Source organism: Haematobia irritans, chromosome 4, assembly GCF_050003625.1.
Source record: "Haematobia irritans isolate KBUSLIRL chromosome 4, ASM5000362v1, whole genome shotgun sequence".
NCBI lineage: Eukaryota > Metazoa > Arthropoda > Insecta > Diptera > Muscidae > Haematobia > Haematobia irritans.
The window spans coordinates 119,834,947-119,858,221 of NC_134400.1; the positions used below are offsets into that span (position 1 = coordinate 119,834,947).

At 34.3% G+C, this 23,275-nt stretch overlaps 3 protein-coding genes across 8 annotated transcripts in view; 1 reads left to right on the top strand and 2 right to left on the bottom strand.

Annotated features, from left to right (window-relative positions):
* Cip4 (formin-binding protein 1-like Cip4) overlaps positions 1-23,275 on the top strand; it is a 292,493-nt gene that overhangs the window by 243,742 nt on the left and 25,476 nt on the right. For all 6 annotated transcript variants that reach the window (XM_075303629.1, XM_075303625.1, XM_075303627.1 and 3 more), the window contains exon 4: positions 15,552-15,602. In XM_075303629.1, the coding sequence (XP_075159744.1) occupies positions 15,552-15,602 (51 nt within the window). The remainder of the gene's footprint in view (positions 1-15,551; positions 15,603-23,275) is intronic.
* LOC142232913 (collagenase-like) lies at positions 2,749-3,689 on the bottom strand. Its single transcript, XM_075303630.1, has 2 exons — positions 3,423-3,689; positions 2,749-3,357 (listed from the first exon to the last, which is right to left on the bottom strand). Exons 1-2 carry the CDS (start codon positions 3,683-3,685, stop codon positions 2,793-2,795), a joined length of 828 nt encoding a protein of 275 aa, XP_075159745.1. The 5' UTR covers positions 3,686-3,689; the 3' UTR covers positions 2,749-2,792.
* Positions 8,526-9,472, bottom strand: LOC142234015 (collagenase-like). The gene is made up of 2 exons (XM_075305073.1): positions 9,201-9,472; positions 8,526-9,135 (listed from the first exon to the last, which is right to left on the bottom strand). The coding sequence occupies exons 1-2, from the start codon at positions 9,461-9,463 to the stop codon at positions 8,571-8,573; spliced, it is 828 nt and encodes a 275-aa protein (XP_075161188.1). The 5' UTR covers positions 9,464-9,472; the 3' UTR covers positions 8,526-8,570.

Consider the following 23,275-nt stretch of genomic DNA (forward strand, 5'->3'; position numbering starts at 1 on the left):
AATATAACCCTATTGATTTTGGAAGAAATCGCTTCGCATTTAGATATAGTCCCCATATAAAGGGTGATTCTTTTGAGGTTAGGATTTTCATGCATTAGTATTTGACAGATCACGTGGGATTTCAGACATGGTGTCAAAGAGAAAGATGCTCAGTATGCTTTGACATTTCATCATGAATAGACTTACGATCTGCCACAACGTCGAATTTTCAGTGAATGGGCCCTAGAAAAGTTGGCAGAAAATCCGCTTTTTTATCGACAAATTTTGTTCAGCGATGAGGCTCATTTCTGGTTGAATGGCTACGTAAATAAGCAAAATTGCCGCATTTGGAGTGAAGAGCAACCAGAAGCCGTTCAAGAACTGCCCATGCATCCCGAAAAATGCACTGTTTGGTGTGGTTTGTACGCTGGTGGAATCATTGGACCGTATTTTTTCAAAGATGCTGTTGGACGCAACGTTACGGTGAATGGCGATCGCTATCGTTCGATGCTAACAAACTTTTTGTTGCCAAAAATGGAAGAACTGAACTTGGTTGACATGTGGTTTCAACAAGATGGCGCTACATGCCACACAGCTCGCGATTCTATGGCCATTTTGAGGGAAAACTTCGGAGAACAATTCATCTCAAGAAATGGACCGGTAAGTTGGCCACCAAGATCATGCGATTTGACGCCTTTAGACTATTTTTTGTGGGGCTACGTCAAGTCTAAAGTCTACAGAAATAAGCCAGCAACTATTCCAGCTTTGGAAGACAACATTTCCGAAGAAATTCGGGCTATTCCGGCCGAAATGCTCGAAAAAGTTGCCCAAAATTGGACTTTCCGAATGGACCACCTAAGACGCAGCCGCGGTCAACATTTAAATGAAATTATCTTCAAAAAGTAAATGTCATGGACCAATCTAACGTTTCAAATAAAGAACCGATGAGATTTTGCAAATTTTATGCTTTTTTTTAAAAAAAAAAAAGTTATCAAGCTCTTAACAAATCACCCTTTATATCTTTCGTTCGATTTACACTCATATGATGTTTCGAAAATGGTCACATTTTACATGTAAAATTGACACTGCTAAGTTGAAAACTTTTAACAATGACTCAAATTTCCTATGCCTCAAATATGGACCAAAAAATCACAAATGCACTTTTGCAAAGTTGCCTAAACTTTAGATTTAAATATTTCCCATACTTCTTACTAACATTGTGTTCCACCCCCGGGCATTAGCAGAGGTCAGCTTTAAATATATCGCAATTATAATTAAAATAAAAATAATAGAACTAAGACGTTAATGCAATGTTGTTACTTATTATGTCAGTTTTAAACAGCGTTGCCAATTTAGCTATTTTCCCGCTAGATTTGGCTTTTTTAGCAGGAAAAAATGAATTTAGCTTTTAGCTTTTTTCTGGCTTTTTCATTACCGTTTTAGCTGTGCAATGTTTCACGTAAACTTTTTTCCTTGTCCAAAAGCCGATAAAGTAGTTTTGTCCTTATAGTTAAGTGATTCAACTTAAAAATGAGTATCTTTACATGAAAGAAGGCTAGGGTCAATTCAAAAAAATCTTAAAATTAAAGAAAAAGTCTAAATTTGTGGAGTTTTTTTATCTTGACCACATACCAAAAAAGCGTTCAAAAATAGTTTTTAGTGAAACAATTCTAGCAAGGCTGGTTTTAAATGTTGAAGGGAATAAAGGAACTAACGACAAAGACGTTGATCGTTTATAAAATTATTTAAAAATAAGAGTTTTCACTTGTCCAAAACATTTGCAACTAATATTATGTGTCCCATATATTTAAAAATAATTAAAGTTTTTACATTAGGCGACTGAGCATGCCAGTCCAGCACCCGAAATTTTCATCGAAAATCCATTGTTTTACGACCTTAGACATGTGCTGGAGGTTATAATCGCGCTGTATAATACATGCAGACAGCATTTCCCGGGTTGCTCCTGGCAATATCACATGGGACAAAATGTTTTTGTAGACTTCCGACAGCATAATACCCTCGACTCTATAAATAACTTGTCCAGAACTTTTCGTATTCTTCTTGGATGAAGACTTTACGCTTAATTAAAGAAACAATAATCGGCTTCAGCTGATTATTGTTTCTTTGCCAAACATCGGCTTCGTCAAAAAACCCGCTTCTGTCGAGCTCTATCACTAGTAGAAAAATGTTTCGTACTATTAACGAACGGGCTTCGTTGATTATTTTTCGTTAATATTACGAAATTTTTCGTTATAAGAACGAAAGTGATACAATGAATAAATTTCATTCATACAACGAATAATATTCGTTAATACAACGAAAAGGCTACGTAATAGCAACGTAATTATTCGTTAATACTACGAAATGTATTCCATAAAGGGTTTCGTAAATATAACGTAAAATTACGTTGTTATAACGAAATGCTACGTTGGCTGACTTTTAATGAAGAATTTCGTTAATACAACGTAGAAATTCATCGGATTAACGAAACTTTTTCTACCAGTGTAATGTAAAATACTTAATTTCTCTGAGGAGATTTTTTTATAAATGTTGAGATTTGTATATATTTAAATGACTGAGTTAATATTTTATTATGTATTAAACAGATTAGCTAAACACTTGAAAAGTCGTGAAAACCCAGGAGAAAGGCGGTCATGAAACAAATATCGCCGTAACATTAGAGCTTTCCGATCAATGGGTGTTTCTCTCTTTGTCGTATTAATTCAACAAAATAACCTTGATGAAGGCACACAAAAAAAGAAAACTCAATTTTTATTTTTGGTATGTATTTATATTTTATTGCAAGCCATTGTTTAGTAGGAGATGCCAGTGTTGCTCTTGATCCAGTCCAAGTAGCTGGTCACACGAGTGAAGGCAGCGGGGTAACCCTTAGCGCAACCGGCAGAAGAACCGAAGGAAGTCAAACCAACTTGGACGCTGTTCGAAGCCAAAACCAATGGGCCGCCGGAGTCACCGTTGCATGTTGAGATACCGCCGCTAGTGGAAACGCAAATGTTGGAGGAAGTAACAATAGATGAACCATAGGTGTTAGCGCAAACGGAGTTGGTAATGATGGGCATACGGGCATATTGCAAGTTATTGGTTACACCAGAGGCAGAGTCGGAAATACGGCCCCAACCGGAGGCAATACCAGTTTCACCGGCATAGGTGGAATAAGAGCTGGCAATGGCGGGCAATTTGACGGCCTTAATTTTGGTGGTGTAGGTGACAGAGGGGATCTTGATCAAAGAGATGTCGTTTTTCAAAGTGTTTGCGTTCCAGCCACTGTGGATGATGATGTTGCTCTTGGAGACAGTGTGGGTGACTTCAGCGGAGGTACGGACGGTAGCACCCAAGTAAACGGTAACGGAAGAGATACTGCAATTTTTGTTTAAATTAACATTCAATTCATATAGAATCCTAGAGAAGGTATTATGACTTACCCATCGGTACAGTGAGCAGCAGTCAAAACCCATTGGTTACCAATCAAAGAACCACCACACCAAGCGGATGAGGTGGAGCTAACTTGCAAGGAAAGACCAACTTGGTAGGGAAATTGACCAGTGGTGGCAGTTTGGCCATTGGTGATACGACCTTCGCCTTCAACGACGGGCATAACAACGCTACGGGATTCGAGGTTGTTGGCCCTCAAGTCGAAGGCTGAAGCGGTGGCCAAAGCCAAGGCAAAAACTATCAAAAACTTCATGTTGTGTTACTGTCAGAATACAACTGATACTAGATTCAAATGGAACCCAGGTTTTTATAGTCGAGTAATGTTTTCACTGTTCTCTTTCTAATCAGGATTAGTGGCAAAACTATATCTAATCAATTGTGAACACTTCATGACATTTCTCAAATTGCCAAAATTTCGTTTATTTTGGCAATTATTTTAAAAATAAGAATACTCGTATCTGGAGACAATATCAAACTTCTAATACAATACACTTATCTACTGTTTTGAAATGGAGTACTACTCTAGTCAATCTATGCTATGTGACACATAAGTGTGCCATCAGGCTGTCATAACAATCAAAAATCAGTTATTCATTAACTAGAATACACTATGAAACACAAAATGTCTCACTGATACTTAAATGTTGTTTCCACCATAGCGAAAGCCGGTAGCCGAATACTTGCTTACATGTAATTCTTGCGTCAATCCCCAACTACGCAACAGAATACCGCAACGGTTCGCGGTAGGGTGTCCAAATAACCGGTTTTTTGAAAAGACGGTTTTCGGTTTATTCGAAAATCCCAATTTTTTTAAAACCGGTTTGCGATTTTTTTATTTTTCTCAAAACCGGTTAACCGGTTAAAACTGAAATTTAAAAAAATAAAAATTCATTGTAATAAAATTAACAATTTATAGAACATTGACAGGAAAATTTAGTGCTTCTTTTGCACGCAGAGAAGAAACATGATTGTCACAATCATATTCGAAAAGCAAAATAATATGATAGGAGCTATTTTTGCGGAGACCATGTAACATTTTAAACTGCAACCATGTGGGCTCAGTGAACATGGTTCTAAGAAAAATATAATTGTCCTCATCTAAAATGTTATTATATTGATAAAAAGAATTTTGTTTGAATGAAAAGACAATGGTCACTATTTAAAATGTTATGGTATTCATTAAAAATGTTTTTTTCCTAGTTAAAAGAACATGGTCACAACCTAAAATGTTTTGATCTTTATGAAAAAACTTTTTTCATCGTCGAAAAAAGGACGCCACTTGAGAAAAGAAAACACAAAATTAACTTTATTTGTTTGTTTTTATTTATTTATAAACTAATTCAATGTTTATTTGTAAAGGGTGATTCTTTTGAGGTTAGGATTTTCATGCATTAGTATTTGACAGATCACGTGGGATTTCAGACATGGTGTCAAAGAGAAAGATGCTCAGTATGCTTTGACATTTCATCATGAATAGACTTACGATCTGCCACAACGTCGAATTTTCAGTGAATGGGCCCTAGAAAAGTTGGCAGAAAATCCGTTTTTTTATCGACAAATTTTGTTCAGCGATGAGGCTCATTTCTGGTTGAATGGCTACGTAAATAAGCAAAATTGCCGCATTTGGAGTGAAGAGCAACCAGAAGCCGTTCAAGAACTGCCCATGCATCCCGAAAAATGCACTGTTTGGTGTGGTTTGTACGCTGGTGGAATCATTGGACCGTATTTTTTCAAAGATGCTGTTGGACGCAACGTTACGGTGAATGGCGATCGCTATCGTTCGATGCTAACAAACTTTTTGTTGCCAAAAATGGAAGAACTGAACTTGGTTGACATGTGGTTTCAACAAGATGGCGCTACATGCCACACATCTCGCGATTCTATGGCCATTTTGAGGGAAAACTTCGGAGAACAATTCATCTCGAGAAATGGACCGGTAAGTTGGCCACCAAGATCATGCGATTTGACGCCTTTAGACTATTTTTTGTGGGGCTACGTCAAGTCTAAAGTCTACAGAAATAAGCCAGCAACTATTCCAGCTTTGGAAGACAACATTTCCGAAGAAATTCGGGCTATTCCGGCCGAAATGCTCGAAAAAGTTGCCCAAAATTGGACTTTCCGAATGGACCACCTAAGACGCAGCCGCGGTCAACATTTAAATGAAATTATCTTCAAAAAGTAAATGTCATGGACCAATCTAACGTTTCAAATAAAGAACCGATGAGATTTTGCAAATTTTATGCGTTTTTTTTTTAAAAAGTTATCAAGCTCTTAACAAATCACCCTTTATTTATTATGCCGTTCAAGCAAACATCATATATTTTTACACACTCTATTTTATTTCAATTTCAACAATAAGTAATTATTTCATATTTACATCAAATGTACAAACGCAGACATCATGTAACTGCAAATAAAAATAAATGATCCATATAGCAAAATGCATAACAAAAAACAGGTACATTTACATTTCAATTACTCTTTCCCTTTTTGTGTTCACATAAAACCACGTGCCACTTATAAATAAATAAATTAACACAAAACACAGTAAATCCGTATTCTCCGTCCATTCCAAGAAACAATCAACACACGACTGACGCGCAAAATGAAAATCGTGTGTACCTGCTCAATGTTTTTATAAAATTCTTTTCGCTGCAAAAAAGTTAAAAAAATTAAATGGTCACGAAAAAAATGTAAATGGTCTTTATGGCCATGTAATGGTTCTAGACATATCTATACTTAACCTATAAAAATACTTTTTTCCCTGTAAAAAAGTAAAAAAAATTGAATGGTCAGGTACATGATTTTCCCGACCATTTAATGGTCTCAAATTTTATCATTTAAATGATAGAACATGTTTGCGGTATTTGATAACCATTCAAATGCTTATTGCCACCATACATTTTTCTTCGCTCGAAAACTATTTTTACAAAGACAAAATACATGGTTTTCGCGGCAATTACATGCTCTAGATAACCATTAAATGGATGCGGCAACCATGTCCAAACATGGTTTTTCTGTGCGTGTACTCGTTGACTTATTGTAGACATCTGACTATAAGTTTTCTAAAAGATATTTGTTATTTTCTGAGGACCGACATTTTAGACAAACAACATTGTCTTTACAAGCAAATAAAAAAATTGAGATAATGTCACAACGCTTCTAATAAATTCGGGTTTATTTGCGCTCAAAGAAAGGACTTTACAACTAAGTCGAATATCGTTTGAGTAAAATCTCTTAATTTACTTAGTGAAACTGTGTTGTAAGTACCCTACGGGAAATGGATCAACCCCAGGACCGGTACAGGGTTAGTCCCTGGTGTGTATGGATCAGTCACAGTTCTGGTCTAAGAGTATGGAATGGACCGGTCACTTTTACATGGGTTTGGCATTGGCTGGGAAAATTTACACTTTAGGACACAACATGGACTCATACCAAATGACACGTCCGGGAACAACTTAGTAGGACTACCCCATAGACAACTGAAACAGTCTGGGACAAATTTTTAGGACCCTGTTTCCTTTCGTATCGCACCACAAAGGAATATGTTGAACAGTAAATAATTCTGATAGTTGTATTGTAGTAAAAGTGTGGATTCAAAAAGATTTAATATAATAAAAATCAATAAATTATACGACAATTAAAAATGTTGATAAGCTGGAGCACTAGTACCAGTCCTGTAATGGGTCCATTAGTTGCAATTTGCAAAAACGGTAGTCATTTGTTTGTTCAGTATATCTCTGCAAAAAATATATGCAAGATATATATGAAAAATAGAAAGAAATTTCGTTGAAAACCCGATTTTCCCGCTTAACCGAAAATGACAATTTTTTCATTATCCGGTTTCGGTTTGTGTAACTGAATCCGGTTAATCGGTTAACCTGTGTCGATTTTGGACACCCTAGTTCGCGGCGTATTGCCAAATAAAAATCTGTTCTATATTTATTGACGGCAAATGAGATTGGATCTCAAATTTTATCTCACCTGAAAAAAGTTTGCCCGTAGATTTTGTCTATACGCCCAGAAAAAGTGTCTTCGAAAATAAAGGAAAAATTTTATCATTTTAGTTCAGCCATTTTGTTTCGAGTAAAAAGTTTTTGTTTAAAGCACTACTGATTCTTCCAGTAATACCGGTAATCAGAAACTTATTACTTGCAGTATTACCTAGGATTTAAAAATAATAACTTACCTGTGTAGACCAAAAGTGATTCATTTTATTAATACCAGTAATTAACATCATATTGAGGTCCGGGTTCGAATCCTGCTGAGATTCGTATAAAATATTAAATAACTGCCCTGAGTTTGATTCCTCCTGGCATCATCGAGATTTTCAAAGTACAAATTTGTATCATAAATATAAACAGAGGGAGAGAAAGAGGAAGAAAAAGACCGAGAATACGAAACTAACTAAATAGATATGAGAGCAGCAACACGATCGCTCTTTTTGAGTATATTTATGGTAAAGTTATTATTTTTGAAGAGCTGGTATGCTTGCGACGAGGTACTTATTTTTCGACTGCTGGTATGCTTGCACCGAAGTACTTTTCTCCAATATCATGCCCGTGTAAAAGTATTACTGTTAATATATGTACGAAGAAGTTGCTACCCAATTTGGCGCAGGCATACTTGTACTCATACCTGGTAATAGGAGTTTTTGCTAGGAAATAATAAAATTTACTTAATTCAGTTAGAATTTACTAAACTCAAAGTAGTTAGAAACAGAGAAATGTATGAAACTTTAGTAACATTGATTTCTTTTTCTCGGGGAGTAAGAATTTACAACTAATAAATAAGTTATCATTCGCTGACAAAGAAGTATTCATAAAAATAAACAAAAGCCTAACTAAAACCAATTTTCCTCAAATTTTGTCAAAGTTTATTACACTAATAGAAAAAAATACGTTCCAAAATCGTGAAAGGAAGGTAACAAATTGAAAACACTTCAAGAAAAGTCGTGAAAACCCAGGAGAAAGGCGGTCATGAAAAAAATATCGCCGTAACATTAGAGCTTTCCGATCAATGGGTGTTACTCTTCTTGTCGTATTAATTCAACAAAATAACTTTGATGAAGGCACACAAAAAAAGAAAACTCATTTTTTATTTTTGGTATGTATTTATATTTTATTGCAAGCCATTGTTTAGTAGGAGATGCCAGTGTTGCTCTTGATCCAGTCCAAGTAGCTGGTCACACGAGTGAAGGCAGCGGGGTAACCCTTAGCGCAACCGGCAGAAGAACCGAAGGAAGTCAAACCAACTTGGACGCTGTTGGAAGCCAAAACCAATGGGCCGCCGGAGTCACCGTTGCATGTTGAGATACCACCGCTAGTGGAAACGCAAATGTTGGAGGAAGTAACAATAGATGAACCATAGGTGTTAGCGCAAACGGAGTTGGTGATGATGGGCATACGGGCATATTGCAAGTTATTGGTTACACCAGAGGCAGAGTCGGAAATACGGCCCCAACCGGAGGCAATACCAGTTTCACCGGCATAGGTGGAATAAGAGCTGGCAATGGCGGGCAATTTGACGGCCTTAATTTTGGTGGTGTAGGTGACAGAGGGGATCTTGATCAAAGAGATGTCGTTTTTCAAAGTGTTTGCGTTCCAGCCACTGTGGATGATGATGTTGCTCTTGGAGACAGTGTGGGTGACTTCAGCGGAGGTACGGACGGTAGCACCCAAGTAAACGGTAACGGAAGAGATACTGCAATTTTTGTTTAAATTAACATTCAATTCATATAGAATCCTAGAGAAGGTATTATGACTTACCCATCGGTACAGTGAGCAGCAGTCAAAACCCATTGGTTACCAATCAAAGAACCACCACACCAAGCGGATGAGGTGGAGCTAACTTGCAAGGAAAGACCAACTTGGTAGGGAAATTGACCAGTGGTGGCAGTTTGGCCATTGGTGATACGACCTTCGCCTTCAACGACGGGCATAACAACGCTTCGGGATTCGAGGTTGTTGGCCCTCAAGTCGAAGGCTGAAGCGGTGGCCAAAGCCAATGCAAAAACTATCAAAAACTTCATGTTGTGTTACTGTCAGAATACAACTGATACTAGATTCCACTGGAGTCCAGGTTTTTATACTCGAGTAATATTTTCAAATCTCAAACAGTGAATACACTGTTCTCTTTCTAATCAGGATTAATGGCAAAACTATATCTAATCAATTGTGAACACTTCATGACATTTCTCAAATTGCCAAAATTTCGTTTATTTTGGCAATTATTTTAAAAATAAGAATACTCGTATCTGGGGACAATCTCTAACTTCTAATACAATACACTTATCTACTCTTTAGAAATGGAGTACTACTCTAGTCAATCTATGTTATGTGACACATAAGTGTGCCATCTACACTAATAGAAAAAGTTTCGTTATATTAACGAAATATGTCGTTAAAAGTCAGCCAATGAACCAAATTCGTTAATACAACGAATTTTTTTTTTTAATATAACGAATTTTCTGCAAATCAACGCAACGTTTCGTACTATTAACGAATATTTTCATTATATTAATGAAAACGTTTCATTATATCAATGAAAATTTTTCGTTGGCTGACTTTTAATGAAATTTTCTTTGTGTGTAGGCTGTCATAACAATCAAAAATCAGTTATTCATTAACTAGAATACACTGTGAAACACAAAATGTCTCGCTGATACTTAAATGTTGTTTCCACCATAGCGAAAGCCGGTAGCCGAATACTTGATTACATGTAATTCTTACGTCAATCCCAAAGTACGCAACAGAATACCGCAACGGTTAGCGGCGTATTGCCAAATAAAAATCTGTTCTATATTTATTGACGGCAAATGAGATTGGGTCTCAAATTTTATCTCACCTCCACACTGAAAAACGCTTGCCCGAAGATTTTGTCTATACGCCCAGAAAAAGTGTCTTCGAAAATAAGGGAAAAATTGTATCATTATAGTTTAGACATTTTGTTTCGAATTTAAAGTTTTTGTTTAAATCCCAGAAAAACCTGGGTAAGCACTAGTGATTCTTCCAGTAATACCGGTAATCAGAAACTTACTACTTGCAATATTACCTGGGATTTAAAAATAATAACTTACCTGTATAGACCAAAAGTGGTTCATTTTATTAATACCAGTATATAAAATCATATCTTGAGGTCCGGTTTCGAATCCTGCTGAGATTCTTATAAAATATTAACAGGTCTGAGTTCGATTTCTCCTGGCGTCATAGAGATTTTCAAATTATAAATTTGTACCATAAATATAAACAGACGGAGAGAAATAGGAAGAAAGAGACCGAGAATACGAATCTAACTTATAAGAGAGAAAAAAATCTATAAATAGATATGAGAGCAGCAACACGATCGCTCTTTTTGAGTATATTTATGTGAAAGTTATTATTTTTGAAGAGCTGGTATGCTTGCGACGAAGTACTTATTTTTCGACTGCTGGTATGCTTGCACCGAAGTACTTTCCTCCAATGGCATGCCCGTGTAAAAATATTACTGTTAATATATGTACAAAGAAGTTGCTACCCAATTTGGCGCAGGCATACTTGTACTCATACCTGGTAATAGGAGTTTTTGCTTGCAAATAATCAAATTTACTAAACTCAAAGTAGTTAGAAACAGAGAAATGTATGAAATTTTAATAACATTGATTTCTTTTTCTCGGGTAGCAAGAATTTACAACTAATAAATAAGTTATCATTCGCTGACAAAGAAGTATTCATAAAAATAAACAAAAGCCTAACTAAAACCAATTTTCCTCAAATTTTGTTAAAGTTTCTTACACTAATAGAAAAACTTACGTTCCAAATCGTGGAAGGAAGGTAACAAATTGAAACATGCACGTTCACGAAAAATCAAAACGGAATGTTCACGGTTTCATTCATGGATGTTCACGATGAGCGGCGTTCGTTTTGCCATGAAGTCTTGCAATAATCGTTAGACATTGTTATGGTAACTCCGTCGGTGGTGCAATGTGCTATGGCGACTGTCAATCCAGGTTCGTCACGGACTCGAACCTGGGTCCTCATAGTTCGTGCATACCTGATCATAAATTCGTAATAATTAAGTCTTCAGAACATAAACGCTGATTGTTTTGACAACGCATGATATAAATTTACCGTTGTCAGATTGACACCATCTGTTTTCAATTATTGACTTTTAATCAAATATCGGTTTTCGACTATTTTTACCAATCAAAATTCTAATATTGGATTTCGAATTTAATAGCAATGATGATTATACAAAATATTGGATTTTATGAAATCTATTTGTCTTTTTGCGAATATTATAAGCAACAGTTGGTAAGAAACACCACAAATAGTGTTGTAGTAAAACATTTTAAGTTTTGTTTTAATTTCCCAGTAAAAAAGCGTCGCCAAAAATGTAATGAAAATGTTCTTTTTGGATCCGGAAGTGGTGCAAAATTGACGCAGAAGCGATGAATTTAACATGGGCTTGTCATAGGACGGAAGTCCTCCATTTCAACAGCCGGTGCACTGAATTTGCATCACTTCTTTAGGTGTGATCAGGATTCAATGTTTTGGATGTAAATTAAAACAATTCTGTGATATTGTGTCAAATAAATAGTTTTTGTATTTTTTATAATTTTTAATGGATTCTAACGCTTGTCTGAAACGTTTGACCTCAAATATTTTCAAAAATGCACAATTTTTTCAGATTGGATTTAACATTTTTTTCGACAAAATTTATATAATTTGTACCATTTTATGAATTCTTAAAATGTTTTAACTAATTTGAAATAAAAAAAGTTAAAATTACCCATGACAACACATGTTATAAAAACCTGAATGAAAAGAACTTCCAGTGTAGATAAAATAAAGAACATCATTGAGAGTACATCTTCTGGAAGTGCCTTTGGAAGAACTTCCAAATTTTTTTGCTGGGTTGTTTAAATATATATTTAAAAAATTTAAATATAAAAATGTTAAATGTTAACACTCATAGAAACAATAACACACATGTGGTGCCAAACGGAAAACAGGCGGTGTCAATCTGACAACGGTTAAATAACACCAGGCGTTGTCAACATTTTATTTCTATAGAAATTTTTGTAAAAAAATTTATTTCTATAGAAAATTTTGTAAATAAATTCTATTTCTATACGAACATTTTGTATAAAAAACTTTATTCCTATAGAAAATTTTGTCAAAATTTTATTTCATTCGTTTTGTTTGTTATTCTTCAATCATTATTGTTGTTTTGATTTCAGCTTAAAACCATGCATTGACTAAACTATTAGTGTAGCTTAACCAACAGAGGAAACGTATGCTTGTCAAATTTATTTGGGCAAAGCCCTATAGACTGCAAGACGGTTGAATGGACAGCTGTTTCGGAATTACCACATTCCTCATCAAAGTAAAAGAGTTCTGCTTGAAAATTTGTTAGGCAAAGCCGACTAACAAAAACCTTTTTTTTCGGGAGGTTCAAGTGTAGTTCACTTTGGGTTTAGTGATTTACCCGAATATATTCTGATAATTGGTTGATAGTTTAGTTGCAAGTAGAGGATGCTGATGCTATGATAGGGCTTTGCCCAAATAAGTTTGACAAACTTACTTTTCCTATGTTGGTTAAGCTACACTTGTAGTTTAATCAATGCAAGTTTTGTCAAAATTTTATTTCTATAGAAAATTTTGTCAAAATTTTATTTCTATAGAAAAATTTGTCAAAATTTTATTTCTATAGAAAATTTTGTCAAAATTTTATTTCTATAGAAAATTTTGTCAATATTTTATTTCGATAGAAAATTTTGTCAAAATTTTATTTCTATAGAAAATTTTGTCAAAATTTTATTTCCACAGAAAATTTTGTCAAAATTTTATTTCCACAGAAAATTTTGTCAAAATTTTATTTCTATAGAAAATTTTGTCAAAATTTTATTTCTATAGAAAATTTTGGCAAAATTTTATTTCTATAGAAAAATTTGTCAAAATTTTATTTCTATAGAAAATTTTGTCAAAATTTTATTTCTATAGAAAATTTTGTCAAAATTTTATTTCTATAGAAAATTTTGTCAATATTTTATTTCGATAGAAAATTTTGTCAAAATTTTATTTCTATAGAAAGTTTTGTCAAAACAACAAATACAATCAAAACAACAAATAAAATTTTATTTCTATAGGAAATTTTTTCAAAATTTTATTTCTATAGAAAATATTGTCAAAATTGTATTTCTAAAATAAAAAAAAGTTTACTTGAATCCAAAGATTTTGGCCTTCCAATAAGGATTTTGGTATTGATTCCGAGCCAAAGATACGGCTTCTTTAATAAAAAGACATTTCTTAGCGACCTATCTGGCCTTAAATCTACGAACAATAGATTTAAAATTAGTATACAGATCTCATTTATCGAATTTCGGGGATTTATCGAATAAAGCTATTCACGTACAAACAAATATCTGTTCCAATATCCAAATTATAATAGATACCTCAAAGTAAAAAATGTTTTCTTGATTCCAAAAAAAAAAACTTTAAACCAAAGATGCTAAATTCTCAAAATAAGTCTTAGCCTATATTTGAAGCGTTTGTATCTTAAATCCAACGTTTCAGCTAATTTAAGGACAATTTCTTTAAATCAAAAATGTGTGCCTTTACTTTAAGGAAATTTTGCCTTAGTTCCAAGACATGCGACCATAGAGGAGGGACGCAAATTTAGAAAATGTGTGTCCTAAATTCAATGAAAAAAAATTGAAGTAAAGATTCTAAACTTTATTTTAATTAAAAAATCATTATTTTAATGAAATTTGTCTTTAATATTTTGTAAATTGCGCATCCTAAAATTTAGGTTGCGTAATCTTTAATATAACGTAAATATTTGTTTTAGTGTAGAGAAAATTTTGTCAAAATTTTATTTCTATAGAAAATTAATGAAGAACCTCTTAGTTGGAGAGGAATATTTTGCAAAATGTACCAAAACATAAAGAATTCTACCAATCAGTAGCAAATCTACAATTTTTGGTAGAATTCTACCAACTGTGGCTTCACGGTTGCCACTGGCCCCAAAAATAAAATGTACACTGAAAAAAAAAGCATACCCGGTTCCAAAGATTTTGTCTTTACTTTAAAAAATTTGGTATTGATTCCGAGCCAAAGAAGCGGAGAATACAAGTAAGGATACTTTTAAGACACGATTCTCTTTTAAAATCGGGTTTTGTGTACTTGCTTCTAGGAAGCAAATTTTAATTTTTCGCTTTTTCAGATTTTTTTTTTAATATGCTATCAAAGTCCTTTAAAAACAAGTTAACGACGACTTTATTTTCACAATTAAGACTCGACTTCTAGTAGAAATTATGCTGTGTTTCAAGTACAAAACGTCTTTAAAATAAAGTGTTGAAAAACATGTCCTATATTTGAACGATTTTTTGCTTTGTAGTCAAGATGCAAAAAGACAACAAATTTAAAGAAAATTTCATTAAATTTAAAGATTTTTTCTAAATTATTAAAGTCAAGTTGACCTTAGCCCAAACATTTTTTCTTTCATGTTATGATATCCATTTTTAAATCAAATCACTTAATTATAAGGACAATACGACTTCATTGAAAAGTTTATCGATCTTTGGTCAAGGAAAAAAACTTTATACTAGAGAAATGCTAAGCAAAATTTGCATTCGTATTTTAAAGACATGAAATCTTTGACCTCACGACAATATTTTTTTCAGTGTAGTTATTCGCAAAAAGACATAAAAATTTAGTGTTGTTGTTTTCCACCTAATTTTTTCTTCATTTAGATTTTGGAGCAAATTTTCATGAGGGCCATATTCGTAGCGCCCATTTAATTGAGAGATTTTTCAATATTGTTTTTTGCAATTTTCTCTATTTTACGAAAATCACATTCGTGTTGTGGTTAAAACAATTAGCATAAATTTCCACTGATCTCATTGTCGATGTTTATTTTTCGGGTGGAACGGGAGAAAAGATTACTTGGAATCTTTAAAAATAAGTAAACAGACAATTCACTTATGGCGTGCTTTCATTTATTTAGATTTTGTTTTGCGTTTTCAAAAGAAATTCATTACATAGTTGTTGCAGATTCTCCGCTTGACCTAATTAATTAATCAATCGTTCGTGAAATGTGCCTGTTATTAATGTTTATATTTTCTCTTTCTTTTGCAGGCGTTTAGTGAAAAATTATCAGCCTAAGAAAAAAGAAGAAGAAGACAATGAGTAAGTATTATAATTTAATTTCAAATGTATGTACATGGAAAAAATAAAATAGGGGAAATTAAACTATCTCATACGAAATTTTAACGAAATAGTATTCCATTCTTCCTTCTCACAAAACCGAATATTAACAGAAAGTAAAGAAACAATTATTGGCGCCAAATCATTGTCATATTAACCACATTGTAGTTCATTCTTATGAATTATACGAAAAATCTCGTATGTTTTAAGACCAGTGCTATGTTCGGGTTACGAATTGAAAACTTCTCAGTAAAATAAATTATTTTTATCAGGAACTTTTACCTAATTGATGGGTTCGATCTTTCTTACCAAAATTTATTTTTATTTTTATTATTATTTATTTTTATTATTAAAAAGGCTTTACATAAAAAAAATTTTAATCCTCCTATATTTTAAACATTTTTATGTTTTATCCAAAGATTCAATATCTTACACTGAAAAAACAGTGAACCCACCAGGAAGAAAAATTTTGGTTAATTTTAGAAAATTTCGATTATTTTTAGAAACTTACACTGAAAAAACAGTGAACCCACCAGGAAGAAAAATTTTGGTTAATTTTAGAAAATTTCGATTATTTTTAGAAACTTTTAACTAAACAGTATTACAAACGTTGACATCACGCCGACATCACAAAACTAAGTAAATATTTTTCGACAAATCCAAGAAAATGTATTAGACGTAACTAATTTTTTTCACTTGTTAAAGAAAATTTTGTTGATTGATGGAAATTGCAAGAATGTCTTTAGTGACATACGAAGTTCAAGATAGGCGCATTATTGGTAAAATTTACAAATTTCAAGAAATTCTGAACTATTTTGTGGGAGACACGAATTTAGTTAATCTTTATGATTTATTTGTGTGTAATTTTTCCTCTGTTTTAGTTAATTTAACTATTGTACGCAAAAAATATTAAAGTCATGGAATCTTTCTTAAAAAGTAATAATTCCATGAACTAAAAGACAGTTAAATCGGCTTTAGTGAAATATGGGGTTCACTTTTTTTTTGAGTGCAGTTAATCTAATGATTTTACCATTAAATCAATAATATTTTACTTTGTTTTAAGAAAATTTTGTCTTAATTCAAATACATACGACTTTAACGAAGATTCGTGTCTTAGATTAAAACAAGTAAGGAAAGTCTAAAGTCGGGCGGAGCCGACTATATTATACCCTACACCACTTTGTAGATCCACATTTTCGATACCATATCAAATCCGCCAAATGTGTTGGGAGCTATATGTAAATACATACTCGATCTGAACAAAATTTATTAGACTTCTACCAAATCTATAAACATCAAATTTAAGTCGGCTAACGCACTGGGGAGAAACACTATGTTAGTAAAAAACAAGTATATACAGAAGTAAGTTCGGCCGGGCCGAATCTTAAATATGAATCAAATATAATAGTTTCCATTGAAAATTTAAGGGGGAATTTGATGACAGATATTCTCCAAAAGCAGATCAATTCAACCAGTACGCTTCCCGAAGATAAATGTAAAGATTTTGCTATGAAGACTAGATCAGATTCTGGATTTATATGAACCATTTTTTGTTTGAGTTTTAGAGGAATGATAAACATCCTTTGTAAGTGTGCAAGAAAATGATGAAATAACGCCTTGATTTGAAATCTAAAATCTGTAGATTTTTACATCAATTATTTAAATTATTACGAGAAGTAAAATCTCGAAATTTTACATTCAGTTTCAAGCAATTTTCATGATCAGTGCACCTTCTGTACCTCAAGAACTGAAATCGGTCTATATGGAGGCCTTACCAAATGGACCGATAACAACTAAATCCTATACATGTTTTTGTTGGTCTAAAATGCCAGTATATTTTCAATTTGTGGCAAATCGGAAAAAAGCTACAATTTCTAGAAACTCTAGGAATTAAATCGGGAGATTTAACACATCTAATTGTAGTTCTAGAATCTAGAACCCTAATCGGAGTGCCTAAAATACCTCTAGATTTCCAATTTCATGCAAATCGAAAAAAATACGGCTTCTAGAAGCCCAAGATCCCAAATCGGGGGATCGGTTTATATGGGAACTATATTAAAACCACAATTTCTAGAAACTCTAGGAATTAAATCGGGAGATTTAACACATCTAATTGTAGTTCTAGAATCTAGAACCCTAATCAGAGTGCCTAAAATACCTCTAGATTTCCAATTTCAGGCAAATTGGATAAAAACTGCGCATTGTAGAAACCCAAGAAGTAAAATCGGAAGATCTGTCTATATGGGGGCTGTACCAAAACATGAACCGCTCCACACCATTTTCGGCACACCTATTTGTGGTCCTAAAGTACCTCTAGATTTCCAATTTCATGCAAATCGAAAAAAATACGGCTTCTAGAAGCCCAAGACCCCAAATCGGGGGATCGGTTTATATGGGAACTATATCAAAACCAGGACCTGATTTAGCCCATCTTCGAACTTGGCCTGCGTGCAGATGAAAGACGATTCTGTGCCAAATTTCAGGATGATAGCGCCATTATTGAAGACTGTAGCGTGATTACAACAGACAGACAGACGGACATGCTTATATCGTCTTACAATTTCTCCCTGATCAAGAATACATATATACTTTATATAGTCGGAAATCGATATTTCGATGTGTTACAAACGGAATGACAAACTTATTATACCCCCATCACAATTCTATGGTGGTGGGTATAAATATACAAATATACACCCTCAAAAAAAATCGCTTCTGTAACATATACCCCAAACACATTTTGCTTCAAGCATATATACTTTCAGAATTGGTCCAAACAAAATATTATTTGTATTGTTCAAACATATTAACAGGTTATAGTCCCCGGTCTAACAAAGAAAAACACATTTTTTTGTCAAAATTCGTTTTTATTATTCAACATAGTTCCCTTCAAGAGCGAAACAACGATTATAACGACCTTCCAATTTTTTGATACCATTTTGGTAGTACTCCTTCGGTTTTGCCTCAAAATAGGCTTCAGTTTCGGCGATCACCTCTTCATTGCAGCCAAATTTTTTCCCTGCGAGCATCCTTTTTAGGTCTGAGAACAAAAAAAAAGACGCTGGGTGCCAGATCTGGAGAATACGGTGGGTGGGGAAGAAATTCGAAGCCCAATTCATGATTTTTTGCCATCGTTCTCAATGACTTGTGGCACAGTGCGTTGCCTTGGTGGAACAACACTTTTTTCTCTTCATATGGGGCCGTTTTGCCGCGATTTCGACCTTCAAACGCTCCAATAACGCCATATAATAGTCACTGTTGATGGTTTTTCCCTTCTCAAGATAATTGATAAAAATTATTCCATGCGCATCCCAAAAAACAGAGGCCATTACTTTGCCCGCGGACTTTTGAGTCTTTCCACGCTTCGGAGACGGTTCACCGGTCGCTGTCCACTCAGCCGACTGTCGATTGAACTCAGGAGTGTAGTGATGGAGCCATATTTCACCCATTGTCACATATCGACGGAAAAACTCGGGTGTATTACGAGTTAACAGCTCGGGTGTATTACGAGTTAAGAACAACGTGTTGATGATTCTGAGCGGTGTCAGAATCATCAACACGTTGTTGTTTTTGGTCTAATGTGAGCTCGCGCGGCACCCATTTTGCACAGAGCTTCCGCATATCCAAATATTGATGAATGATATGATCAACACGTTCCTTTGATATCTTTAAGGCCTCTGCTATCTCAATCAACTTCATTTTATGGTCATTCAAAATCATTTTGTGGATTTTTTTTGATGTTTTCGTCGTTAACCACCTCTTTCGGGCGTCCACTGCGTTCACCGTCCTCCATGCTTGAATTTTGCATACCAATCAATTATTGTTGATTTCCCTGGGGCAGAGTCCGGAAACTCATTATCAAGCCAAGTTTTTGCTTCCACCGTATTTTTTCCCCTTCAGAAAACAGTATTTTATCAAAACACGAAATTCCTTTTTTCCATTTTTTTTCACAATAACAAAAGTTGCTTCACAAAAGACGCTCTATCTCACAAACTAATTGACTTACCGACGTCAAATTTTGACACGAATCATTTGAAGGTTGGTACTATATAAAAATAATATGCATTTAATACTAGCGACGTCATCTATGTGTCAGACCGGGGACTTATCAGCCAACCTGTTATGTTTCACCTTAGGCATACACGGGTAGAAAAAATTTTAATAAAATTCCCTTTGTGTATATATATTTTTAAGGTGCCACAATTGGTTACTTCCATTCTTTTACTTGCAGCATACTCTCTAGGTCTCTCTTTCTAAACACATATATGTTTATAGGCTACTTCTAAATTAATATATGTTTACATCCAAACACATTATATTTACAAACATTTCAAGCCCCAAACACAATATGTTGTAACATTTTAACATATATGTCCCAAACATGTTATGCTAGTTTATGAACATTATATGCTTGCACTTAAAAATATTGTTTTAAAAAAATTTGAGTTCCAAACATATAATTTTTACACCCAAACATATTAAAAACAGTATTTTTCGTCCGTGTAAGAAACATTTAAATCTGAAGCAATTTTTAGGGAACTTCGCAAAAGTGGATTTATGGTTTCTCGGTCGATAGATATGTATTTGAAGTATAGGGAAATCAGAAAAACATATATATGGGAGCTACGAGGGCGGTTCTTAGGCTATCAATGAAAGAGAATAGTTAGTTTTTCAAAAATATTTTTATTTTTCAACTGAAACTGAAACTTTAATACACTTATTCCAACGCTTTTCTAGCAATTCTATCCCTTGATTAAAAAAGTTTTCATCAAGGGTTTCAAAATAGTGGTTTACAACTGTAATTGCATCTTCATTTGAGGCAAAACGCTTGCCAGCAAGGCATTTTTTTAGATTTGGGAACAAGTAAAAGTCACTGGGAGCTAAATCAGGAGAAAAAGGTGGGTGGTCAAGCAACTCGTACTTTAATTCGTTGATTTTAGCCAGCGTTAAAACACTCTTGTGCGCTGGTGCGTTGTCTTGATGAAAAATTATTTTTTTGTGTTGTAAGCCAGGACGTTTTTCTCGAATTTGTACACTTAATTGATCCAAAAGGTTGCAATAGTACTCTGAATTTATTGTTTTACCCTTTTGCAGATAGTCAATCAATAAAATACCTTTGAAGTCCCAAAAACCCGTTGCCATAACCTTACCAGCCGATTGAATTGTTTTTGCCTTCTTTGGGGCACTTCCTCCAGCTTCAGTCCATTGTTTGGATTGTTCTTTTGTCTCTGGAGTGTAGTGGTGGATCCATGTCTCATCAACAGTTATGAAACGACGCTTAAAATCCATTTTATTTCGCTTAAAACGATGCAAACAAGATTGAGAAATGTTCATTTTTATGCGTTTTTGATCGACTCTTAACAAATGCGGCACCCATCTTGCAGAAAGCTTTTTCATCTGTAGTTCTTCATGCAAAATTAAATGGACTCGATCATTTGAGATGCCCATGATATTAGCAATTTCACGCACTTTTATTCGTCGATCATTTAATACCATATCATGCACTTTGGCTACAATTTCTGTTGTTGTTGCTGTTTTTGGACGTCGACTACGTGGTTCATCTTCAATGCTTGTACGACCACGTATAAATCCAGCAACCCAATTTTTCACTGTTGCATATGAAGGAGCACTTTCACCTAACACATTCACCATATCATTATGAATTTCTTTTCGCGATAAACCTTTTTTATGTAAATATTTAATGACAGCACACATTTCTAATTTTTCCATTGTAAAACAAGTAAGAAAGTCTAAAGTCGGGCGGGGCCGACTATATTATACCCTGCACCACTTTGTAGATCTAAATTTTCGATACCATATCACATCCGTCAAATGTGTTGGGGGCTATATATAAAGATTTGTCCCAAATACATACATTTAAATATCACTCGATCTGGACAGAATTTGATAGACTTCTACAAAATCTATAGACTCAAAATTTAAGTCGGCTAATGCACTAGGGTGGAACACAATGATAGTAAAAAAAAGGGAAACGTTTAAATTAGAAGTTTAGGAAAATTAGAGTCATTTTTACAACTTTTCGACTAAGCAGTGGCGATTTTACAAGGCAAATGTTGGTATTTTGACCATTTTTGTCGAAATCAGAAAAACATATATATGGGAGCTATATCTAAATCTGAACCGCTTTCAACCAAATTTGGCACGCATAGCTACAATGCTAATTCTACTCCCTGTGCAAAATTTCAACTAAATCGGAGTTAAAAATTGGCCTCTGTGGTCATATGAGTCTAAATCGGGCGAAAGCTATATATGGGAGATATATCTAAATCTGAACAGATTTCAACCAAATTTGGCACGCATAGCTACAATGCTAATTCTACTCCCTGTGCAAAATTTCAACTAAATCGGAGCAAAAATTTGGCCTCTGTGGTCATATGAGTGTGATTCGGGTGAAAGCTATATATGGGAGCTATATCTAAATCTGAACCGATTTCAACCAAATTTGGCACGCATAGCTGCAATGCTAATTCAACTCCATGTGCAAATTTTCAATTAAATCGGAGTAAAAGATTGGCCACTGTGGTCATATGAGTGTAAATCGGACAGACGGACATGGCTATATCGACTCAGGAGCCCACCCTGAGCATTTTTGCCAAAGACACCATGTGTCTATCTCGTCTCCTTCTGGGTGTTGCAAACATATGCACTAACTTATAATACCAGTGTGGCGCAAGGTATAAAAATTTCGTGTGTGGCGCAAAGTATAAAAATCAGAGCCAGAATCAGTGTGGCGCAAGGTATAAAAATCAGAGTAAAACTTTGGCCCCTGTAGTTATATGAGTGTAAATCGGGCGAAGGATATATATGGGAGCTATATCTAAGTTTGAACCGATTTCTTCCGAAATAAATAGGGTTCTATTCTGACCCAAAACACATACTTGTGCCAAATTTTAAGTCTATTGGACTGAACATAAGTAACAAAAATTTTTCATGATTTAGGGATTAATAAATATTGTTATTTTTTATTTTTTTTTTTTTTTTGACGATGTTTGATTGTGAATTGGAACGTGTGCACGGACGAAAAAGACTGTTTTTCATATGTTTGGGTGTAAAAATTATATGTTTGGAACTCAAATTTTTTAACACAATATTTTTAAGTGCAAGCATATAATGTTCATAAACTAGCATACCATGTTTGGCACATCTAAAGGGTGATTCTTTTGAGGTTAGGATTTTCATGCATTAGTATTTGACAGATCACGTGGGATTTCAGACATGGTGTCAAAGAGAAAGATGCTCAGTATGCTTTGACATTTCATCATGAATAGACTTACTAACGAGCAACGCTTGCAAATCATTGAATTTTATTACCAAAATCAGTGTTCGGTTCGAAATGTGTTTCGCGCTTTACGTCCGATTTATGGTCTACATAATCGACCAAGTGAGCAAACAATTAATGCGATTGTGACCAAGTTTCGCACTCAGTTTACTTTATTGGACATTAAACCAACCACACGAATGCGTACAGTGCGTACAGAAGAGAATATTGCGTCTGTTTCTGAGAGTGTTGCTGAAGACCGTGAAATGTCGATTCGTCGCCGTTCGCAGCAATTGGGTTTGTGTTATTCGACCACATGGAAGATTTTACGCAAAGATCTTGGTGTAAAACCGTATAAAATACAGCTCGTGCAAGA

Bases quoted from the DNA above. Each gene is read 5' to 3' on its own strand.
- LOC142232913 (XM_075303630.1), bottom strand. From the start codon at position 3,685: ATGAAGTTTTTGATAGTTTTTGCCTTGGCTTTGGCCACCGCTTCAGCC. The intron at 3,358-3,422 runs GTAAGTCATAAT...CAAAAATTGCAG, and splicing joins GCTGCTCACTGTACCGATGG to TATCTCTTCCGTTACCGTTT.
- LOC142234015 (XM_075305073.1), bottom strand. From the start codon at position 9,463: ATGAAGTTTTTGATAGTTTTTGCATTGGCTTTGGCCACCGCTTCAGCC. The intron at 9,136-9,200 runs GTAAGTCATAAT...CAAAAATTGCAG, and splicing joins GCTGCTCACTGTACCGATGG to TATCTCTTCCGTTACCGTTT.